Source organism: Equus quagga, chromosome 7 (genome assembly GCF_021613505.1).
Source record: "Equus quagga isolate Etosha38 chromosome 7, UCLA_HA_Equagga_1.0, whole genome shotgun sequence".
NCBI lineage: Eukaryota > Metazoa > Chordata > Mammalia > Perissodactyla > Equidae > Equus > Equus quagga.
In genome coordinates this window covers 24445504-24471137 of record NC_060273.1, presented here as the reverse complement: position 1 = coordinate 24471137, position 25634 = coordinate 24445504, and the positions used below count along the sequence as shown (strand labels likewise).

At 39.8% G+C, this 25634-nt stretch overlaps 1 protein-coding gene across 2 annotated transcripts in view; it reads right to left on the bottom strand.

The window, feature by feature from the left end:
• Positions 1–22480, bottom strand: part of TMEM248 (transmembrane protein 248) — a 44088-nt gene extending 21608 nt beyond the window's left edge. Inside the window, exon 1 of one of the 2 annotated variants that reach the window (XM_046666811.1) lies at positions 22247–22480. Coding sequence is in view for 1 of the 2 variants with exons in the window: in XM_046666810.1 (XP_046522766.1) it covers positions 21901–21948 (48 nt within the window). In the remaining variant the exon portion in view is untranslated. Of the gene's footprint in view, positions 1–21900; positions 21964–22246 lie in introns of those variants that run through there. The other variant, XM_046666810.1, reaches the window with a different exon arrangement.
• Between the last annotated feature and the right edge of the window lie 3154 nt (positions 22481–25634).

Below are 25634 nucleotides of genomic sequence, written 5' to 3'. Positions count from 1 at the left end.
AACACGTACATAGCAACAGAGAATGGATTGGTGGTTACCATAGGGGAAGGAGAGAGGGAGGGGGGCAAAAGGTGTGATTAGGCTCACAAGTGTGGTGACGGACTATAATTAGTTTTTGGGTGGTGAACATGATGTAATCTACACAGAATTTGAAATACATTATGATGACATCTGAAAGCCATATAATGTTACAATCCAATGTTACTGCACTAAAAAAAAAATAAATAAGAAAAAGAAACAAAGCCACACAAAAAAAATCGTACATTTTCTATTGTTATGAGTTTATACAAAAGTAACAGACTTTTGCATATTAATCTTGATTCCAGACACTTTGCTGAAATCTTTTAAATTCTAATTAGCCTGTCTGTAGCTTCTCTTGGATTTTGTGTAGACAGCCACGTTGCAAGCAACAATAGTGTTTCTTCCTTTTCAGCTCTTATTTGTTTTTTCTTTTTCTTAGAAAGAAGAAAGAAGTTGCAATAGAAATCCTTGCCTCATCCCTGGGCTTTAAAGGAAATGCTTCCAATGCTTCACTATTAAATACAGTATATGATAAAAGTTTCTGAAGGAAATCCCTCAACAGGTTAAGGAAGTACTCTTCTATTTCAGGTTTGCAAAGAGACTTTCATTATAAGTAAATTTTACGTTTTAATGGATTCTTTATCTGCAACCTCTGAACAATCAATTTTTCTCCTTTAATCTGTTACCATAAACTATGTTAATGGGGTGCCCAGCGGTACAGCAGTTAAGTGCGCACATTCTGCTTCAGCAGCCTCGGGTTCGCCAGTTCGGATCCCAGGTGCAGACATGGCACTGCTCATCAAGCCGTGCTGTGGTAGGCGACCCACATATAAAGTAGAGGAAGATGGGCACGGATGTTAGCTCAGGGCTGATCTTCCTCAAAAAGCAAACAAACAACGTTAATGGATTTTATGTTGATTCATATTTACATTCCTTGGAAAAACTTAATGTGATGATTTAAAACTACATTGCTGATTTATGTTTACTAAATTTTATTCAAATTTCCACATCTATTCATAAGTGGGATAAGAAAATTATAGGCCATTGTCACACTCTCCTTAACTGTGTAACTCCTTGACTAGTATGACTAAGTCATCCTATTATCATAAAATTAATTAAATGTGTTCATTCATCTATTTCTAGAACAATGTGTATAAGATACTCGCTTCTATCTCTTGGAAGCTTGATAGACCATGACTAAAAAACCATCTGGATCCATCAAGTTTTGTTTGGTTTTGTATTTTGGTGGGTTGTCTTAACCACTTATTCATGTTTTTAATGACTATCTGTATAGACTTACAGTTTTACTTATAGTTTTCTATTTCTATTGAGTCAATTTTGATAAGATACATTATTCTAGGAAATTGCCCATTTCATACTAGTTTTTAAGATTTCTGGCCCAGTATTATTTTGTGTTTTGTTTAATTTTTAATTTACTTGTAGTTATGTTCTTTTTCATTACAAACGTTTTTGTGTGTTTGCCATCTCCACTCTATTTTTAATCAGTCTTAACAGATACGTATTGTATTTGTTGTTTTCAAAGAACCAATATTTGGTTTTGTAGATTATATCTAGGTAATTTGTTTTCTACTTCAATAATTTCTAAATACATTTTTTATTATTTTTCTACATCTGCTTTCTTTGGGTTTACTCAGTTCAGTTTTTCTAACTTATTCAGTTGGAACCTTATCTCAGATTTTTTTTTGTCTTTTCTCATTAAGCATTTCAGAATATAAATTTCCCTCAACACATTCCTTCTTTAGCTGCATTACGTTTCATCACCACTACCACCAATTTAATCCAACAGCAAATCTTACTGATTTTCTTTCCAAAATACATCTCAGATCCACCCACTGTGCTCTATCTTCTTGTTAAGATGATAGACTGATCACTGTATAAGCTTGCCACATGTCTCTACAGCCCTAAGACCTCTATATCCAAGTGCCCACTGAAAATCTCTATACCTATATGTTCCACAACATATCCAAAACTGAACTCATCTGCTTTTCTGCCCAATTTGACTCCTTCTCTTGTATTCCCCATTTCAATTTGGAACTTTGGAAAACATCCTAGACTACTTCTGCCTTACCCCTCATATCCACAAAATTACCAAGTATTAAAGATTCTATTTCTTTAACATCTCTTACTTCTGCCTCTTCCTTTCCATAATCCTCTGCTACTCCCCTTAGTTCAGGCCCTTGTTATATTTTTTTCTAACTGTGGCTAAGAGTCTCAACTGGATCCTCCTGCTACCAGTCAAATAATCCATAGTCCACATGCTGTCAGTGATTTTTCCAAACGCACATCTAATCATGTTACTGCTTAAATCTCTCAGAGCTCCAAATGACCAAGGTATAAAGTCCAAGCTCCTTAGAATGGCAGTCCACCATGAGCCACGTCTTATCTACTTTTCAATGGCTTGATTAACTGCTTGCAATTCGCAGAACATAGCAGACAATATCGGAGCTTCAAGCTTTCAAGTCTATTGGTCCTCTTGACCTTAATGAACCACACCCAATTACTTCACCCACCTCTTTCAAGACTTGGCTCAAGGGTTACCTCCTCTATGAAATGTCCCTTGGCCCCTGTCTGCCAGCCCCACAGGGAGAAGCAATCACTTTCACTTTTATGTCTCTACTCTATTCTGCAAATTTCTCAGAGACTGAAACATCTTACTGCAGTTGCCTGTGTATATGCCTATCTTCCCAACCAAGCTGTAAGCCTCTTAAGAGCAGATACAATGTCTTACTTGTCTGTGCATAATCAATATCTAGACACAAAATAGGTGATTTAAAAATGCAAGTTTGTTAAATGAATGAATCAAATGAATCCAGACCTAAAACATAAACTAAAAAATAACCTAGAAAGTAATTATTGCAAGACTGCAGGATATAAGGCTAATATATTAAAGTTAATTGCTTTCTATATACCAGCAAAGAACAAGTTGAATTCCAAATTGAAAACACAATACAACTTATATCAGCACCCTCAAAGATAAATACTTAGGTACAAATCTAACAAATAAAGTACAAGATCTGTATGAAGAAAACTACAAAACCCTCATGAACAAAAGTGAATAAATAAGTGGACAGATATACCATGTTCATGGATAGAAAGACTCAATATGCCAAGATGTCAGTTCTTCCCAACTTTACTTACAGATTCAACACAATCCCAATCAAAATCCCAGCAAGTTATTTTGTGGACATCAACAAACTTACTCTAAAGTTTATATGGAGAGGTAAAAGAACCAGAATAGACAATACTGAAGGAGAAGAACAAAGTTGGACGACTGACTCTACATGACTTCCTATAATGCTCCAATAAGCAAGACATTGTGGTATTGGCAAAAGAACAAATAGTTCAATGGAACAGAATACAGAGCCCAGAAATAGACCCACTGAAATAAAGTCAACTGATATTTGACAAAGGAGCAAAGACAAGTCTTTTCAACAAATGGTGCTGGAACTACTGGACATCCACATACAAAAAACTGAATCTAAACACAGACCTTACACCCTTCACAAAAGTGAACTCAAAATGGATCACATACCTGAATGTAATATACAAAACGATAAAACTCCTAGAAGACAATATAGGAGAAAACCTAGATGACCTTGAGTTTGGTGCTGACTTTTTAGATATGACACCAAAGGCACAATCCATGAAAGAAAGAATTGATAAGCTGCACTTCATTAAAATTAAGAACTTCTGCTCTACAAAAGACATTAAGAGAATGAGAAGGTAAGCATAGACTGGGAGAAAATATTTGCAAAAGACATATCTTATAAAAGACTATTATTCAAAGTATACAAAGAACTCTTGAAACTCAACAATAAGAAAATTAAACACAATTAAAAAATTGGCCAAAAATCTTAACAGACTCCTCATGAAAGAATATATACAAATGGAAAATCAGCAAATAAAAAGATGCTGCATATCATATGTCATCAGGAAATGCAAATTAAAACAGCAAGGAGATAACACTACACACTTATTAGAATGGCCAAAACCCAAAACACTGACAATATCAAACACTGGCAAGGATGTGGAGCAACAGGAACACTCATTCATTACTGGTAGGAGTGCAAAATGGTACAGCCACTTTGGAAAACAGTTTGGTGATTTCTTACAAAACTAAACACATTCTTACCATATGATACAGCAACTTCACTCCTTGGTATTTGCCCAAAGGAGTTTAAAACTTATGTCCACACAAAAACCTGCACAGGGATGTTTAGAATACCTTTATTCATAATTGCTACAACTTGGAAGCAACCAAGATATCTTTTAGTGGGTGAACGGATAAACTAATATATCCAGATAATGGACTATCATTCAGCACTAAAAACAAACAAGCTATGAAGTCATGAAAAGGCATGGGGGAACCTTAAATGCATATTACTAAATGAAAGGTGCAAATCTGAAAGGCTATCTACTATATGATTTCAACTATATGACATTCTGGAAAAGGCAAAAAAAGATCAGTGGTTGCCAGAAGTTGCAGAAGAGAGGGAAGGATGAACAGGCAGAGCACAGAGGATTTTTAGATCAGTGAAAATACCCTGCACAATACTATAATGGTAGATACATATCTAAACTCCTAAAACATAGAACACCAATAGTGAACCCAAATGTAAACTATGGACTTTGGGGGATAATGATGTGTCACTACAGGTTCATTAACTGTAACAAATCTATCACTCTGCTTGGGGATGTTGACAATGGGGGAAGCTACACATGTGTGGAGGCCGAGTGTTATATGGGGAATCCCTGGACCTTCTTCTCAATTTTGCTGTGACCTGAAATCTGCTTTAAAAAACTGATTTTTTTAAAAAACAAGTACAAATCTAGTAATGACCCTAAATAAGATTAATAAATGGATTCAGAAATGAAAATATCAATATTAAATTAGGCTTTCATTTATTAAGAAAGAACACAATCTGAATTGCATATAAAAAGAAATAGGGAGCAGAAAAGGAGAGAGACATTCCTTGTTGAGCTCCTCCTCCAACCAGGTCAGCAACATGCTGGAGTGAGCTCACCAGGACTCTCTCCCCTCCAAACTACAACCAAAGGAAGAACTGAATTACAACCAAAAAATCCTAGTAACACAGAGATTGTCAGAGACCCACAGCAGCCAAATGACAGAGGGCAGAGATGCTGGAGCCGTACTCAGAGGAGCTGTCACGGGGTAAGAGAGAACTTCACTCCCTCCCCTAGAGACTGGGATTGCTGCCACAGGTGAGGGAAGGAGCGGGGGACGGGCCACATGTCCGTGGGATCATCCAGGACTCCCACTGCCCGTGCAGCAGGAACCCTCTATCGGGGGAAAGCTTTCGTGTGGGGGGACCCCCATCAAGCCAGGGCCCCAGGAAACCAGAGAGTGAGAGCTGATCGGAATCCAGGTCTGTGCCCAAGAAAAAGTGCCCCTCCTCCCCCAATCCACGCTGCACACCGCCATTGCGGCTAAAGGCGGAGGGCTTAAAATGTAGAAATTCTATGAGAATTATCTGACTCCATTAGAAATGGCAACATAAGCATAAAGGGTGTCCCAGAAGAATAAGAGAGAGAGAAAGCAGAGAGTTTATTTAAAAAAATAATAGCAGAAAACTTCCCAAACCTGGGGAAGGAACTGGATATACAAATCCTTGAAGTTATAAGAACAGCCAATTATCTCAATGCAAAAATATCTTCTCCAAAACACATGCTAAAACTGTCAAAAGTCAATGACAAAGAAAGGTTATTAAAGGAAGCCAGGAGGGAGAAAACAATAACCTACAAGGTAACTCACATTAAGCAGATTTCTCAACAGAAAACTCTACAGTCCAGGACAGAGTAGAAAAACACATTTAAAACACTTAAAGATAAAAACTGTCAGCCAAGAATACTCTACCCAGCAAAGTTATCTTTCAGATATGAAGGATAAATAAAGGCTTTCCCAGACAAACAAAAGCTGAGGGAGTTCATCACCACTAGACCTGCCTTACAAGAAATGTTGAAAGTAGCTCTCCTACCTAACACAAAAAGGCAAAGGTATACAAAGTTTTGAGCAAGGTGATAAATAGAATCAGAAAATGGCAACTCTGTATCATCAGAATAGGTTAGTAAACACTTATAAAGGACAAAGGGAAAGGAAGCACTAAAAATAACCATTTCAATTTGGTAACAAACTCACAATACAAAAAGGGATAATTTGTGATAAAAAAAGAAGGGAAGAGGAAAAGGATGAAATGTGCATAGGCAAATGAAGATGATATCAACAAAAAAAGGACTCTTTCACTTATGAGACCTTTTATACAAACCTCATAGTAACCACAAAGCAAAAATTCAGAGCAGAGTCACAAAACATAAAAATAGAGGAAACTGAAAACCATATCACAGAAAACCACCGAACCAAAATGGCAGACAGAAACACAAGGAAAAAGAAATAATGGAAACAAAGAGCAATGAGAAAACAAATGCTAAAATAGCACTAAGTCCTCATATATCAGTAATCACACTAAATGTACATTATGGTGAATTTACATTTGATTGTGAATTTGATTGAATTCACCAATCAAAAGACAGACTGGCTGGATGGATTAAAAAACAAGACCCAACAATATGTTGCCTCCAGGAGACCCTTCTTAGCTATAAAAACAAACATAAGCTCAAAGTGAAGGGATGGAAACTGATACTCCAAGCAAATAGCAACCAAAAGAAAGCAGATGTAGCCAAACTTACAGCAGACAAAATAGCCTTCAAGCTAAGAAAGATAACAAGAGACAAAGATGGACATTACATAATGATAAAAAAATCAATCGATCAAGAAGACATAATACTTATTAATATATATGCACCTAACATAGGATCACCAAAGTATATAAAGCAACTATTAACAGACCTACAGGGAGAAATTGACAGCAATACAATAACAAGAGGGTTTTATTACCCCACTTACATCAATGGATGTAACACCCCCTCTCCACCAAGGAAGTGGAACAAGGGAAGAGAAAGCTCTCTTCCTCCCCAAAGGACAGCATCCCAGGTATTGCACGTGGCCTCCAAGAGGAAGTGAGGAGGGAGCAGCAGCCCTTAACAAGAACACCATGGATGTCCAAAGTCCAAAAACCCCACGTGACTAGCTACTGCAGCGGTGTCTTCATCAAGCCAACACCCCAGGAGAACAGATAGTGAAGGCAGAGTGAGAAGCCCCTGAGATCACACAGGAGAAAGAAAGAGCTCCTCCCCCATACCAGGAAACCCAGCCCCTCACCTGGAAGCTGTCCTGTGGATCACAGCAGGCTCAGAATATGCAGCTCTTGACCTACAGCCCATGCCAACAGGTGGAAGCAGCAATCAAATACTACCACAATGCAGACGCACAAATCCACACCATCTGGCAGTATGAAAAAATGTACTAAGTCTCCAGACCAGAAGGAAAATGACAAGTACCCAGAAATCAATCCTGAGACACAAAAATCTACAACCTAAATGACAGAATTCAAAATAGCTGTCATTAAAAAACTCATCAAGTTAACAGAGAATGCAGATAGATAATTCAACGAGCTCAGGAGCTACTTCACAAAAGAGACTGAAACTATAAATAGCCAATGAGAAATACTGGAGATGAAAAACCCAACTGATGAGATAAGGCAGAATAAGGATTCCCTGGACAACAGAGCTGATATCATGGAGGAACAAATCAGCAAAATTGAGGGCAGAAACATAGAAATGCTTCAGATGGAGGAGGAGAGAGATGTAAGACTAAAAAGAAATGAAGGAAGTCTCTGAGAAATATCTGACTCAACCAGGAAATTCAACATAAAGATTATAGGTATTGCAGAGGGAGGAGGAGAATGGAGCAGTAGGCTTATGCAAGGAAACAACAGCAGAGAACTTCCCAAACCTGAGGCAGGAAATGAAAAGCCACGTGAAAGAGGCCACCAGATCTCCTAACTATATCAATGTAAAAAGACCTACTGCAAAGCATATAGTAGTAAAACTGGCAAAAGTCAATGAGGAAGAAAAATTACTAAAGGCAGCAAGGGAAAACAAGTAACTTGCAAAGGAACCCCTATCAGGCATTCAGGGGATTTCTCAGCAGAAACCTTACAGGTTAGGATAGAATGGAATGGTTAATTCAAATCTTTGAAACACAAAAACTTTCAGCCAAGAACACTCTATGCAGCGAAAATATCCTTCAGATATGGAGAAATAAAAACCTTCCCAGATAAACAAAAGCTAAGCGAGTTCATCTGCAACAAGACACACCCCTCCCCAACAAGAAATCCTCAAGAAGGCCCTCATACCTGAAAAGAAAAAAAAAAGAAGAAAGGGGTTAAAAGCCCTGAATAAGGAGATAAATAAGTAGACAAAAGCAGAAAATTGTAGCTATCCATCAGAACAGGTTACCAAATATTCAAGTAAAACATTAAGGAAAAAGGGAAGGAAAACACCAAAAACAAAAATAATCTTGTCATTTTAACCATAAATTCACAACTCAAGATGGAATAAGAAGTGACAAACACAACTTAGGAGAAGAATAGGAAAGGGACTGAATCTGCTTAGTTTAAGGAAATAAGAGGTCATCAAAAAATGGACTATCTCATTTATGAGATTTTGCATACAAACCTCATGGTAACCTCTGAACAAAAAAGTGGGATAGAGACACAAATAATAAATAAGGAGAAAACTAAGAAATCCAGCAAAAAAAACCCACCTAACCAAATTGGCAGTCCGAAGTACATAGGATGAAAAACAAAGGACATGCAGGAGAACTGGAAAACGAGTGAGAAAATGGCAGCATTAAGCCCTCATATATCAATATTCACTCTAAATGTAAATGGATTGAATTCTCCAATAAAAAGACACAGAGTAGGAGTTACATCAGCATCATGGCGAATCAGCTTGCCTGGGACTCCTCCTCCCCTCCAACATACACAAAAAGGAGCAACCACATTCCAACAGAAAATACCCTAAAAGCAGAAAAATCCTCAGAGAGTCACAGCAGCCACACGACAGAGGGCAGAGAGGCTGGAGCAGCCCTCAGAGGAGCTGGAATGGGGTAGGAGAAAACTTCGCTCCCTCCCCTAAAGACCGGGATAGCTGCCACGGGAGGCTACATGAGGGAAGGAGTGGGGGAGGGGTCGCACATCAGTGGGATCACCCAGGACTCCCTAGGGCCCTTGCAGCCTAGAGGAGAGCCCTCTAACGTGAAGGGTGAAAGCTTTCGTGTGGGGGTGACATCATCAAGCCAAGACCCCAGGGGACCAGACAGCAAGAGTTGATCAGGAAACCCAGGACTGCACGCAGGGGAAAGCACCCCTCCCCCAACCCACACTGTGGCATCTCCGCTGAAGGCAGAGAGCTCAGAATATGTGGCTCTCGACACCCATCCAGTGGCGATAGGCTGTAACTGCAACCGAATAATATCACAACGGGAAAGACCTGTCATTCCAGCATCAGACAATTCATCAAATCTCCAGATCAGAGAGAAAAAAAGCACCCAGAAATCAGTCCTGAAGATGCAAAAATAAGTAAACTAAATGCCAATGAATTCAAAATAGCTATCATCAAAAAACTCAATGAGGTAAAATATAGGGAAACAATTCAACGAGTTCAGGAGCTACTTCACAAAAGAGATTTAAACTATAAAGAAGAATCAATCAGAAATATTAGAGATGAAAGACACAATGGAAGAGAAAAAACAAAATACAGATTCCCTGAATGCTCGTGTGGACACCAGAGAGATGCAAATCAGCATAATCAAAGATAGATATGTTGAAATGCTCCAGACAGAGGAGAGAGACTAAAAAGAAATGAAGAAAGTCTCTGAGAAATATGCCACTCAATGAGGAAATGTGACATAAGAATTATAGGTATCCCAGAAGGTGAAGAGAAGGAGAATGGAGCAGAAAGCGTGCTCAAAGAAATAATAGCAGAGAAGTTCCCAAATCTGGGGAATGAGAGGGAAATGTGTGGGGAGGAAGCTTTCAGATTTCCTAGATTTGTCAACGGAAAAACACCTACTGCAAGGCATATAGTAGTAAAAATGGCAAAAATGAATGACAAAGAAAGAATACTCAGGGCAGCAAGGCAGAAGAAAATAACCTACAAAGGAACCCCTATCAGGCTTTCAGCAGATTTCTCTGCAGAAACCTTGCAGGCTAGGAGAAAATGGAACAACATATTCAAAACTTTAAAAGATAAAAATCTCCAGTCAAGAATAGTCTATCCAGCAAAAATATCCTTCAGATATAAGAGAGACACTAAATCTTTCCCAAACAAAAGCTAAGGGAGTTCATAGCCACAAGACAAACACCCCCCAAGAAATCCTCAAGAAGGCCCTGATAGCTGAAAAAAGAAAAAAAGGGAGAAAGGGGGTCACAAAACACAGAGTAAGGAGCTAAATAGGTAGACAGAATCAGAATAGGGCAGCAAATATTTAAGTATACCATTCGGCTAAAGGAAAGGAAAACACTAAAAAGAAAGATAATCTTGTCACTTTAACCACAAACTCACAACACAAGCTGGAATAAGATATACTAATAACAACTTAGGAGGGGAGGAGGAAAGGGACTGAATCAGTTTAGACCAAGGAAATCAGAGACCATCAGAAATTGGACTATGTTATGCATAAGATTCTCAATACAAACTTCAGAGTAGCCACTAAATTAAAAAGCAGAACAGAGACAAAAAATAAAGAAAGAAAAAACTAAGAAACACAGCATAAAAAACTGCATAATTCAATGGGTAGACCAAAACACACAGAATGAGAAACAAAGGAAATGCTGGAAAACCAGAAAGTGAGTGATATAATGACAGCACTAAGCCCTTATACATCAATAATCACCCTCAATGTAAACAGATTGAACTCTCCAATAAAAAGGCACATGGCGGCAAGATGGATTAAAGAACTAGATCCAACAACTTGTTGCCTTCAGGAAACACATCTCAGCTCCAATGACAAATACAGGCTCAGAGAAGGGGTGGAAGATGATACTCCAAGGTAATGGCAGACAAAAGAAAGCAGGTGTCGCAATAGTTTTATCAGACAAAACAGACTTCAAGATAAGGCAGGTAAAGAGAGACAAAGATGGGCAATATATAATGATCAAAGGGACACTCCATTAAGAAAAAATAACGCTTATAAATATCTATGCACCCAACACAGGAGCACCAAAGTTCATAAAGCAACTATTAACAAACCTAAAAGAAGATATTAAAAATAACACAATAAAAGTAGGAGACCTCAGCACCACACTCACATCATTGGACAGATCATCCAGACAGAAAATCAACAAGGAAACAGTGGAATTAAACGAAAAGCTGAAACAGTTGGACTTAATAGACATATATAGAACACTGCACCCAAAAACAGCATAATTCACATTCTTCTGAAGCACGCATGGAACATTCTCAAGGATAAACCATACGTTGGGAAACAAGGTAAACCTCTATAAATTAAAAAAAATTGAAATAATAACAAGCATATTCTCCAATCATAATGCTATAAAGCTAGAAATTAATTACAAGAAAAAAGCTGAGAAAGGGACAAAGATGTGGAGACTAAACAAAATGCTACTGAACAACAGAAGCATCATTGAAGAAATTAAAGGAGAGATCAAATATCTGGAGACAAATGAAAATGAAAACACACCATACAAACTCATATGGGATGCAGCAAAAGTGGTATTTGAGGGAAATTCATCACAATACAGGCTCACCTTACCAAACAAGAAAAATCCCAAATAAGTAATTTCAAACTACACCTAACTGATTTAGAAAAAGATGAACAAACAAGCCCAAAGTCAGGTGAAGGAGGGAAATAATAAAAGAGCAGAAATCAATGAAACCGAAACAAAAAAGACAGTAGAAAGGATCAATGAAACAAAGATCTGGTTCTTTGAGAAGATAAACAAAATTGACAAACATCTAGCCAGACTTACAAAGAAAAAGCTTACTTACTATGAAAAGCTATATGCCAACAAATTAGACAATCTAGAAGAAATGGATACATTCTTAGACTGTTAAAACCTCCCAAAGCTGAATCAAGAAGAGACAAATAATCTGAATAGACCAATGACAAGTAAAGAGATTGAAAAAGTAATCAAAAGCATCCCAAAAAATAAAAGTCCAGGACCAGACAGCTTCCCTACCATTCTACCAAACATTCAAAGAGGATTTAATACCTATCCCTCTCAAACTATTCCAAAAAATTATGGAAGATGGAACACTTCCTAATACATTCCATGAGGCCAATATCACCCAGATACCAAACCTGACAAGGCCAACACAAAAAAGGAAAACTACAGGCCAATATCACTGATGCACATAGATGCAAAAATCTTCAACAAAACATTGGCAACCCAAATACAGGAATACAACAAAAAGATCATATACCATGATCAAATGGCATTTATACCAGAGACACAGGGAGCAATCAACATCTGCAGATCAATAAATGTGGTACATACCATTAACAAAACGATGAATAAAAATCACACGATCATCTACATAGATGCAGAGAAAACATTTGACAAGATCCAAAAGCCATTTATGATAAAAACTCTTAACAAAATGGGGATAGAAGGAAATTACCTCAACACAATAAAGGCCATGTATGACAAACCCACAGCCATCATACTCAATGGGAAAAACCTGAACACCATCTCTCTGAGAACAGAAACAAGACAAGGGTGCCCACTCTCACCATTCTTATTCAACATTGTACTGGAGGTTTTGGCCAGAGCAATTAAGCAAGAAAAAGGAATCCAAATAGGAAACGAAGAAGTAAAACTCTCACTGTTTGCAGATGACATGATTTTATATATAGAAAACCCTAAAGAATCCACTAGAAAACTATTAGAAATAATCAACAACTACAGTAAAGTTGCAGGGTAGAAAATTAACTTACAAAAATCAGTTGCATTTCTATACTCTAATAATGAACTAACAGAAAGAGAACTCCAGAATAAAATCTCATTTACAATAGCAACAAAAAGAATAAAATATCTAGGAGTAAATTTAAGCAAGGAGGTGAAAGACACATACAAAGAAAACTATAAGACATTATTGAAAGAAATTGATAATGACAAAGAAATTCCATGTACATGGACCAGAAGAATAAACGTAGCTAAAATATCCATACTACCCAAAGCAATCTATAGATTCAATGCAATCCAAGTCAGAATCCCAATGACATTCTTCATAGAAATAGAACAAAGAGTCTTAAAATTCATGGGGGGCAACAAAAGACCCCACATAGTTAGAGCAATTCTGAGAAAAAGAACAAAGCTGGAGGCATCACAATCCCTGACTTCAAAATGTACTACAAAGCTATAGTACTCAAATCAGCATGGTACTGGTACAAAAACAGGCACATAGATGAATGGAACAGAACTGAAAGCCCAGAAATAAAATCACACATCTATGGACAGTTAATATTTGACACAAGAGCCAGGAATATGCAATAGGGAAAGATAGTCTCTTCAATAAATGGTGTTGGGAAAACTGGACAGTGACAGGCAAGACAATGAAAGTAGACCATTATCTTATGCAATACACAAAAATAAACTCAAAATAGATCAGACTTGAAGGTAAGACCTGAAGCCATGAAACTTCTGGAAGAAAACATAGGTAGTACACTCTTTGACATCTATCTTAAAAGGATCTTTTCGAATACCAGGTCTTCTCAGACAAGTGGGACTTCATCACACTAAAGAGCTTCCGTAAGGCAAAGGAAATCAGGATCAAAACAAAAAGACAACTCATCAACTGGGAGAACTTATTTGCAAATCATATATCCGATAAGGGGTTAATCTCCATAATATATAAAGAACTCACACAACTGAACAACAAAAAAACAACCTGATCAACAAATGGGCAGAGAATATGAACAGACATTTCTCCAAAGAAGACAGACACATGGCCAATAGGCATATGAAAAGATGTTCAACATTACTAATCATCAGGGAAATGCAAATCAAAACTACACTAGGATATCACCTTATATCTGTTAAAAAGGCTATAATCAGGAGCCCACCTGGTGGTACAGCAGTTAAGTTTGCACGTTCCGCTTCAGCGGCCTGGGGTTCGCTGGTTCGGATCCCATGCCGAACCTACGCAACACTTGTCAAGCCATGCTGCAGTAGGTGTTGCACATATAAAGTACAGGAAGATTGGCACAGATGTTAGCTCAGGGCCAGTCTTCCTGAGCAAAAAAGAGGAGGACTGGCAGCAGATGTTAGCTCACGGCTAATTTTCCTCAAAAAACAAACAAACAGGAAATGGCTATAATCACTAAGACAAAAAATAACAAATGTTGGAGAGATTGTAGAGAAAAGGGAACTCTCATACACTGCCGGTGGGAATGCAAACTGGGGCAGCCACTATGGAAAACAGTATGGAGATTTCTCAAAAAACTAAAAATAGAAATCCCATATGACCCAACTATCCCACTACTGGGTATTTATCCAAAGAACTTGAAATCAACAATTCAAACTGACTTATGCATCGCTATGTTCATTGCAGCATTATTCACAATAGCCAAGATGTGGAAGCAACCCAAGCGCCCATCGACTGATGAATGGATGAAGAAGATGTGGTAAATATATACAATGGAATACTACTCCGCCATAAAAAAAGACAAAATTGTCCCATTCACAACAACATGGATGGCCCTGGAGGGAATTACGTTAAGCAAAATAAACCAGACAGAGAAAGACAAACACCACATATTTTACTCATATGTGGAAGACAAACAAACACACGGACAAAGAGAACAGTTCACTGGTTACCAGGAAGGGGGCTGGAGGATTGGCACAGGAAGTGAAGGGGAGCACTCACATGGTGACGGACAAGTAATAATGCACAACTGAAATTTCACGATGTTGTAAACTACTATGAACTCAATAAAAAAAAGTTAAATTAAAAATGGAACTACCATTTGATCCAACTACCCCACTTCCGGCTAATTATCTAAAGAATACAAAAACACTAATTTGAAAAGATATATGCATCCCTATGCTCACTGCAGCATTATTTACAATAGCCAAGATACAGACACAACCAAAGTGGTTCACTGATGAATTAATGAATAAAGAAACTGTGCTATATACATATATATATATATATATACACACACACACACACACACTAGAATACGACAGCCATAAAAATGAATGAAATCTTGATATTTGCAACAACATGAACGGACCTTGTGGGTATCATGCTAAGCGAAAAAAGTCAGAAGGAAAAAGACAAATACCATATGATTTCACTCATATGTGGAATCTAAAACAAACAAAAAAACAAAACGAAACTCATAGACAGAGAGCATACACTGTGGCTACCAGAGGGAAAAGGAGTTGGAGGGTGGGCACAAGCGTTGTGAAGGGAGGTCAAATTGTAGGGTGATGGATGGTTATCTAGACTTTTGGAGATTATCACTTTGTAATGTACACAGATGTCGAATTATAAGGTTGTACACCTGAAACTTATATAATACAAAAAAAGAATCTAAAGTAACATTCACAAAATAAAGGCTATTTCAGGTTTTTTAAGTATGAGAGAGTATATTTATATATGCAAGCATCCACATGGGAAAAAAGACAACATATCCTCAAATGTAAACAGCAGTGATTATCTCTAGCTGGTGAGATTACATTATTTTTCTTCTTTGTTTATGTTTTTTTAAAATATCCATCATGAATATGTATCTCCTTTGTAATAATTTCTAACAATAAAATATATTTTTATATAAAAATATAAAAACAAAATTTATCATATATAAATTTTATATATTATATAAAATTTAAAAACAAAAACATAAAATTTATAAATATAAATAATCTTCATTTGATCCTGCAAGACTGGTGGCCAAAATAAAACTTCATTAAATCTTAATTCCACTCATTTTCTTCATTAATAAAGGCAATAAATAGGAAAAAACAGAACTTTAGAGTGATTTCTTAAACCAACCTAGAAAAAAAAAATAGAAAACAACATGATCCTCTAAAACCAGAATGGTCCTGGTACTACAAAAAGGCAAAGCTTAACTTGCACTGATTTGTGGTTAGAGGGATCTGTGAGAAACCAAGAATAAAATGAGAAATAACATTTAGACTAGGCTCCTCCACACAATCCAGTACTGTGTGCTCCTGGGGCAGGCGGTGCACAGAGGTTTTCCAGAGAAGCAGAGGCTCCTCCATTAGGGCAGAGGTTGAGAAGCCAGTGGAGGATGTGACCATGAGCCAAACGGGTGCCCAGGATGGTGAGGTGTCCTGCAAGGCAAGGGAGAAGAGATTCAAAAACCGAGAGGTACCAGCCAAATGTTGCTGAGAAGTGAACAAGAGTAAGGAAAGAAAGACCTCTGAGCCTCTCTGTTCTTTAAAAGCATGCAAGTGAAATTGAGCTTGCATAATCCTCTATCTGGCAAGATCACTGATGACCTCTGAAATCAATCCTCTAGGAGGGGAGAAATCAAATGGAAAGGAGATAAGAACAAGGATGAGGACACTGAGGGACTAAGTGAACACCACTGGTTCAAATGAAAGGGACAAGAGACAGTGGGGTCAAAAGAAGTGAGGAAACAAACACATTTGTAAGCAGAGAACAGAGCCAGGAAAAAGAGGCTGGTCTCCCAACGGACCAGGGAGGGCAGAAATATCTAATTTGCAACTTGATTATAATATTTTATTAGAAAGGAAGTAAATTAACACCCATTATGCCAGATACACGAGTCCTTTCACAGTCTCTCTCCCTCCCTCTGAAGCCCGTTTATACCACATGGCTACTTCTCCAGGTTTAAAACTAGAATCTTTGGACAGGATAGGGAGTCCATATTCCCAGATAATATCTCCTAAATAGCTCCTAACATTTTCAATTAAGATACACTAAAACACTACCTGAGACCCAAACCAAAAAGTTCACTTCTCATGAACAAAATCACCATTCATCTTAAACTAGATTTTTGACCTCAGGCTAAATGCAAAATTCCTTAAAGCTCTCCTATAAAGTCATGCCCTTTTCAAAGTTTTGAAGAGAGTAAGTGTTGGGGGACACGGGGGGAAGGCCATAGGGAGAATGAGAGAGAGGGGAGGATGAGAGCACAAGCCTGCTCTATATGCCCACCTCGGCAAACACACTGGTCTTGTGCTAGGACAGGATGGCAGGAACTCACTTTGATGCGAGAGGTCCATTTGGAATGTAAAAATTAAAGTAGCATTTCTCAAATATCCTGTGATGTTTGAGATATTCAAAGGGCTTTAAGGCTGGGGGCTGCAAACCCTGAGTCTAATAAAGAACATTAATGGATGTGGTGCCAGGTCATCTAAAACTTAGCAGAGATGAAGATATGCGCTCTATCAAAGAAACCCCGTGCAACCTCAAGCACCCAGCTACCTCAGCACTGAGTAAAAACCATCCTCATTCCCCCACCATGAAGCAGTGAGTGTAGGCAGACAGATCCTCAGAGAGGCAAATGAGTAGCAAGGAAGACACGGAAAACTTGAAGGTCTCCAGTAAGACCTCGCGCTAGGTCTAAAGACCTAGTAAGGGCTCAGATGCTAAAGCCACTCTGAGTTTCAGGCCTTAACTCACCTCCATGTGGGATTTGACACTGAGAGCCACGCCGCCTTCGGGCTTCCAGGACCTCACTCTCCTGGCTTTCCTTTTACTTCTGTGGCCACCCCTTCCTTCTCACTCTTCTTCCAAATTCCCCCTGAGTTCTTGCTGGGCCTCTGCTCAAGGTGGACACGCTCATTCAGAGCTTCCTGTCAGTTTTATGTATCTCCTCACTCCAGATCCAAACATCCACCTACTGAAGCTCCCTCCTTAGATGACCCACAGGCACCTTGCACCAACAAGGCCAAAATCCATCCCAAGTCGCCAAATCAGCTCCTCCCCATAAGGAAAGACAGCCATCTACCCAGTGACCCCTGCCAGCCATTTCTGACTCTCTCACTCTCCTACAACCAGTTATCAGTGACCAGTCCGTTCCCACATCTTAAATGTCTCTCACAAGTCGCTCTCACTCCCTCCCAAATGACACTGCCTTCGTCAGCCAAACTGCACTCCAAATGCAGCCTGCTCCTGCTATCTCTCGTTGTTAGGATGTTGTCTCTGGAGTCTCTCTACGTCGGCAGTGCCCGGCACTGAGAAGGTGCTTAACAGTAACACCTAACATTATTGCTAACTTTTTGTGAGAGAGGCACACCGTTCTAAGAGTTTTGCACCTGTTTTATGATCCTCACAACATCTGTATTTTACAAATGAGGAAATTAAGGCAAAAGAAAGTTAGCTAATTTGCCCAAGGTCACACAATAGTAACTGAACTAGAGTCAACCAGCCAGCCTCCAGAGCCCACGCATTAACCATTAGGCATACTACTGCCTCCCAACAAATGTGATGGGTTTGAATAAAAAGTCAATCCCATCAAATGAAATAAAAACTGAAAAGTATCCATACAATTTTGCAATCAAGACACCAATAGTGATGTAAGTGAAACCCCTTTCATTAGGGAGATGTGAAGGCAGAAACCACATTACAAAGGGCTAAGGAGAGAGTCAGAGAGCAGCATTTTTAACAGCTACCACTTAAAACGTGCCATGTGCCAGACACCATGCCAAGTGCTTTACATACATTATTTTTCAATCTTCACAATACTCCTAGGTAGACGTTACTATCCTCATTTTACAGAAAAGGAAAATAAAAGAAGTAATTTGTACAAGGTTATATTTCAAAGAAATGGCAGAGACAGACTGTGACTTAATTCATCTGACCCCAAAAGCTGTGCCATCAATCACAACACCAGGGTGGATAAGCAGGTTTCAAAAGTCAAATGCCAAGTTGAAAAGCAAAAAAAAAAAAAAAAAAAAAAATCACATGTCACAGATACATAAAGTGTATTTTAGTCATTGACTTCCATAAAAGCACAATTAGGATCAATTTTTTGAAGTTTAAAATGGTTAACTTATTTTCCATCTCTTTAGCAAAGCAACTCCCATCTCACTCAGCAGTCTCATCAATTAGAGCATAAAGCAAAGGTGAGTGGAATCTTCTACCAATGGTTTCTTGTTTCTTAATCTAATACAATTCACAGTGCAGAAGAAACTTTCACAATAACTCAAGTTTAAATGATCAAAAGAGAAACTACAACAGAAAGCATCAACTTTTAGTTGCTAAACATGCATTTCAGGCAACTTCGGTACTCGAATAAAGACAAAAAGGGAAGAACAACATGGGCTGATATAATTACATATCTGTAACCAGACTTATTCCCAAAATTCAGACTTCAGCTGTATTTCTACTCATAACGAATGAATGCATTGTTCTATTTTCAAAGTCATGATATAAAATCATGGTAACTTCCAACATGCCCCCTCTCTTTTTTAAAAAATAAATTCACCACAGTCCCAAAATTGAAAATCTCTTTATTCTTCAATTTTTTAATTGCTGACATCCTAAAAGACAAATTAAAAGTATCCTCATATTAAAATTTAATGATTTGGGGTTTAATTAACAGATATTTAAGAAAACAAACTATAAGCAATAACAAGATTAAATGAACACTACAAGCTCAATATAAAATTATATTATTACATCCAAACTCAATGTAAAAACTGGGAAATGTTTTGAAAACAGTACTTTTAACCAAACAGCACAAAAGTCCAACTAGCAAATGACAGTCCTTTGGAGACTATCATCAGCAAAGGTCACTGTGTAGTCCCCAGGACTACATTTAGCTTTGTAATCATACACAGAAAGAGCTATAGACCTCTTCTCAAATTTAGTCAATTTGTACATGTGGAAAGATAATTTAAGGATTTCCATGTTTATCAAAATAACTCCTAAATGAAAATTCAATTTGCTAAAAATCCTATCTTTCCTTCATTTCCTTTTTTTTCATTTTAACTGGAATGCCATAGCAAAAAATAAAATAAAATAAAATAAAAATCTTAAAGCCCTCTCACACAGCAATAGAATTCTGTGGCATGTTAACATTGCCAAAAAAACATCCCATAGATCTGCCATCCCCTGTAATATGACATGCTGTGTCCCCTGTTAGGACCACCCTTTTTCAGATGCTTGTCTATAATGAGAAGGAGATAGAGAAGTGGGTAGAGAGAAGGTAGAAGAGTCAAAAAAAAAAAAAGCATTAAAAATTTAAGATAATGTAGTCCTGAGCATGTTAAAAGAAAGGCTAAGGCTGAAGCAAGTGAGGTCCGGAGACTAGTCACAAGGTTCCAGAGCAATTTCATGGCATCATGTGTGAACGGCTTCAAAGGTTCTTCAATAATATTGGGTAAGAGAAACAAACAGCATCTCTGTGAAGTGAACTAGGTGTCACTAAAAACACTCAGGGGATGGCTAAGGAGCTTGCCGTTTATCACTTGACTGTAGCCAGAGTGGCAGAGACAGTACTAGAGCTGTGCTCCCGCAAATGAAACACAGGCACTGAAACAACTTGCAGACACCAAATTTAATTTCCTGATTGTTAACACCAGACAGGAATTACAATCAGCATCTTCTTCAATGTCCTTAAAATAAGCTAAGTACTGCTTTATGTCATTGGCTGCTTAACAGAACAAGAAAAACTCATCAAATGCAAACAATCCTTTGATACCCAGAAGCCAGACTGGGTAGCACATGCTTTTCTGTCTTAGAAAAGCAACGAATCCTTACCTGGCTGCCTCTGTCAATACTTCTAGATACCTACTGACCAGCTACCCAGCCTGGGTGCTGTTCCGCCAACTGCCCCTAGCTCTTTCATTTCCCAGCTAATTCTGAATAACCCAAATCCTCCTGATCCTTCGAGGTCCACCTCAAAACTCATTTCCTTTATGAAGCCTTTTCTTATCCTAACCATAACGAAATCCCTAATAGTTGTTAGCTCCATAGGGCAATTAAATCCTCTCACATTTTACAGCCTATTGCTTTCTCTAAGTAAGTTCCTTGCAGGGAGAAACTATATTTGAACTTAGGTCTCTCTTCCCTGCAGCAGCTGCAGCTACAGTCCAAACAGAGAAGGTGCGCTCAATCAGCATTTGGTAAGCTCAGTACCCAGCTGCAGGTGGCAGCTCTGATTCCGGTCTACCTCAATTAGGCCACAGAAATTCTTCCCACACTTTTACTAGGAAGTCAACACACTGCCTCCTTACTCCTAGAGAGTAAATAGGCTTGGAATGACGAAGTATATCCTAGCTGCACAACAGATCTATTTCCTTTTGGAATCCTTAAATGAAGTGTGGATGCAGGAAGGTGCTCTCACCTTTCAAGCACTGACATCTACAGCTGGGATACAAATGCTCAGACCCCAAGCTGACCAAGAGTGCTATAGGGATGAACCAGTTTATCAAATATTCATCATCAGTCCTGGAGCGTTTCCTCCCACTACCTCCCATAGCAGCTCACCTTTGAGGCAGGAAAGTAGCAATTCAGGAGGAGCCACAATCTTTCCTGCTTTAGCAGGCTGCAAAGCAGCTCATCATTCATCACTCAGTGAGGGCTGTAATCTACTAGTTGAGAACTACAGACATTAGATTCTTCAACAAGAGCCCCCCTCACCAGCTGTCCATCGGTTATGGTGTTCACACAATTCAAAACCGCACAACAGGCCTAGTTTTATTTCTGACGGTGCCTAGCAAGGAAACTAGAACTACATTCCTCGGGATGACCCTAAAGCTACTCATTCTATTAAAATACGACTACAAATAAGAAACCATCCCATCTCTAGATATTTACCAAGTTTGACACGTATAATATGCCACTATTTCACTTTTAAGTTTTTGCACATACGTGAGTCTGTCCCTCCCATCTTCCTTCTGAAATGTGTATAATTCGCAAACGGAGAAGTAACGCAAACACTACCCAAAGTCAAAAACAGCAAACTACCAAAATGTTCCCCGTGCCAAATCCAAATGATCCAGGCCTCAGCTCCATATGCTGGCAGTCTCACCATCTCGGGGGGGGGGGGGGGGGGGGGGGGGGGGGGGGGAGCCCTTGCCCCGGGGATGCGGGTGGACAAATCCCGGCGGCGGGTGACCAGGCCAAGGCCACCAGCGCAGGCCAGTCCCGGGCTGAGGCGCGCGACCCCCACCAGCAGCTGGGGCGGGGGCTGCAGCCCCGAAAGGCGACGAAGAAACCCGCCGGAAGGGCCGCTCCGGAGCAGCGCGGCCCCTCCCGGCCTCGCGGCCAGCCCCGGCTGAGCCCCGACCCCAGCCCGCCCGCCCCGGCTCACCACGCCCTGGTGGGCAGCGGCGCGCCCCGGCCCGGCCGGGCCAGCTGCTCGGCGGACGCCCGCGGACGCCCAGGGCTCACTCGCGACGGCGCGCGGCGGGCCCGGGGCCGCTCGGCACCATCCTCCCCAGCGCGCCGGCCGCAGCGTCTGGCTCCACGGGACAGCCGCGAGCCCCAGGCCAGTCTGCCTCACGCCGCCGCGACACGGGCCCGCCTGGGATCCGGCAGCCGCGGTTTCCGGGTAGGAAAAAAAAAAAAAAAGCCACCGCCCACGCTGCCGTGACCTCCGACACCTGGCGCCCAACGGCAGCGCGGCTGGGACAAGATTCCTCAGTCGAGGGTGGAGGAGACCACGTTTCCTGGTTGGGTCACAAGGGGGGCTTGCAACCGAGCACGTGGGCTGTGTGCGTGCAGGCATGGAGTATGTGTGTTTCTGCGTGTGAGTGTGCTGTTGTGAGAGTGGGACTGTGGTAATGTCACCGACTAGTTGCCGCGAGGAACTCAAGGGTGGGTTTGGAAGCGTTTAACTGTTTTTCCAAAATTTTTTTTTTCCTTTTGTTACATCAAGGAGATGTAATCAACAACCACCTTGAACCAGACCAAGCCTCACCACAAGAGCTATGCCTAAGACCTTTGCCTTTTTTTGGAGGGGGGAGGGGGGAAGATTAGCCCTGAGCTAACATATGCCAATCCTCTTCTTTTTGCTGAGGAAGGCTGGCCCTGAGCGAACATCCATGCCCATCTTCCTCTACTTTATATGTGGGACGCCTGCCACAGCATGGCTTGCCGAGAGGTGCCATGTCCGCACCCGGGATCTGAACTGGCGAACCCTGGGCCGCCCAAGCAGAACCTGCGAACTTAACCGCTGCGCCGCAGGGCCAGCCCCTGCCTTATTTTTAATGCTAAAATCTCTCCAGGAGGAGCTTAAGTTCTATTCTCATAGCCTGCAGTGTAGGTGGAAGCATGGTTTCCAACTGAGCCTGCGCAAGCAGACCCCCCCCTTTTGAATATTCATTTCCTATTCAAAATGAGTGTCCCTGCTTCCCTTTGTTCAGGAATGCCATGACTTTGGAAGTGCTTCCTCATGGCCTCCTATTTGCTACAAATAGCCTTTGTGAGACAACTTACTTCTGGTGGAGAGTCTGATTTAACTCACCAGGAGGGAATCCACTTTGGTTTCGGTAACAGTTAAGCGTGCATACGTGGAGCAGATCTGTCTGTGTCAGTATGCATTATGTACAAGGCCGTTTCCCACGCACACACGTGGATCTGTACGCATGTTTAGTGTGTGGTGGGTGTGAATATAGGGTGGGTGCATGCATAGGTATGTATGGTGTGTGTGTGTGTGTTTCTATGCTCGTATATTAATCACTGCTGATGAAAGTATAATTTGGTACGATCACTTTTCAAAATAATTTGGCATTATCCAGTAAACTTGAAGATAGACTTCCTCTCTGGAGGATACATTGTCTTGGAGAAACACTTGCACATCTGCACAAGTAGACCTAATAATGTTTATAGCACCACTTTTTGTAATGACTAAGAATTGAGGACAAAAACCAATTCCCTTACAGTCAAATGTAAAAATAGACTTTGGTATATTCATATATAATCAAATACAAAAGAGCAGTGAAAATTATTGAAAACAGCCAACACAACAATGAGGATCAACCTCAGAATATAATGTGCTGGGGAAGCAAATCACAAAATGATACATTGCAGCATAATTCCATTACATAAAATTCTAAAATATGCTAATCTAATCAACATAGTGTTTAAAGATGCATATATAATTCATAGAACTCTGACAAAAAGCATGAGAAAAAGATGCACAAACTTCAGGATAAGTGTTAAGAGGATGGAACGGGGGAGGGGTACACAGGTTATGTCAAAGGTAGTAGAAATGTTTTTTATCTTAAAGAGGGTGATGGTTACACAGTTATTTATTGAATTGTCATTGTTTGTATTTTATACATAACTTACAAATATTATTTTGTATCTACTAAATAGTTAATAAAAACAAAAAACACTATGATTTACCATTGAACTAGAAAGTTGCTGAGTGTGCAGATGACAAAGGCAGTAGAAGTTGCTAAGTACCTTAAAATAGGTCAAATCTTGGAGACGTTGGTGTGAGTCATTCATGAGTCATGACAGAGAATGACTGCAGACCCAAACATATATCTTTTGACAAAGGTATCAACAGCTTTCAGCTGGTTTTCAAAAGAAGCTGCTTAATTTCTGTAGAAAGTCCTTAAACTGAAGATAAAGCTTCTATCCTCAAGATCATACCCTCAATCTTAAAGTTGTTAAAGTAATCCAAGGTATAAGTAGCGGCTTTGACAAGCACGCCAATGCAAGCAGTGAACACTGCCAATGACCAAGGGTCATTTAAATGTATATTTACAGTTTGGTGAACATGGATTAAACTTAAACTTGGATTGTGAAGGTGAAGAGCAACGTGGTGGGTCATTGAGTCAGGATAAATATATTCTGTCATGAGTTAAAAATAAATTTTGTCAGCTCTGTGCATCAAAGTCCAAATAGGAAAGAAAAACGTTTCACTCCACTATTTTCATACACACCATGTAATTTTTTTCTGAAAACGTGTTAGTAAATCAATGACCATCTTACACTCAATGAAATATTGAATCAATAAATACTTGTTGAATAAGTGAAATTTCTTCCTCATAAAAGAAGAAATTTGAATTCTGACAGAACACCTTTTTCTGTCATTACCACTGACATTACCAATGACATCTTTCATGGGTAGTAACGATAAGGGACTCACTGAGGATAAGATAGTAGTTTACTAGGAAGAAGGGTATGTGACAGCAGGAAGGAGAGTGGGAGGCACTGGTTGGAGGCGGGATTTGGGGTCGAGACCTGGCTCTGGGGCTCACAGTTTTGATATCGACCCTGATATCAGTTTCCCCACACTAAACCCAGCATATATGGGGTTAAAACCAAAACACTCATTCCCTGCTTACTCTCTGGGTTCCTGGCTCCAGAATCCACTATGCTCCATGGAGACAGACACCGTCAAGGACAAGCACCTGGACTATCTCCTCCCCACAAAGAGATACAGACTGGTGGGAAAGCTTCTGACCAGCAAGGTCATGAGCTCCCTCCTCTCTGCAAGTGTCTCAAGGCCAAAGACAGGCTGGTGGGAAAGCTCCGACCAGCAAGGCCATATGCTCCCCCTCCCCTACCTAAAGCCCCAAATAAAAACCCTTCCTTTTAGCTTTTCGGGGAGTTTTTGGGGTTTGAGCATTAGCTGCCCTCTCTCCTTGCTCAGCGCTGTGCAAAAATAAAGTTCCTACTTTCTTCCACCACCCCCGGTGTCAGAGATTGGCTTGCTGCGCAACGGGTGAGCGAACTCACTTCAG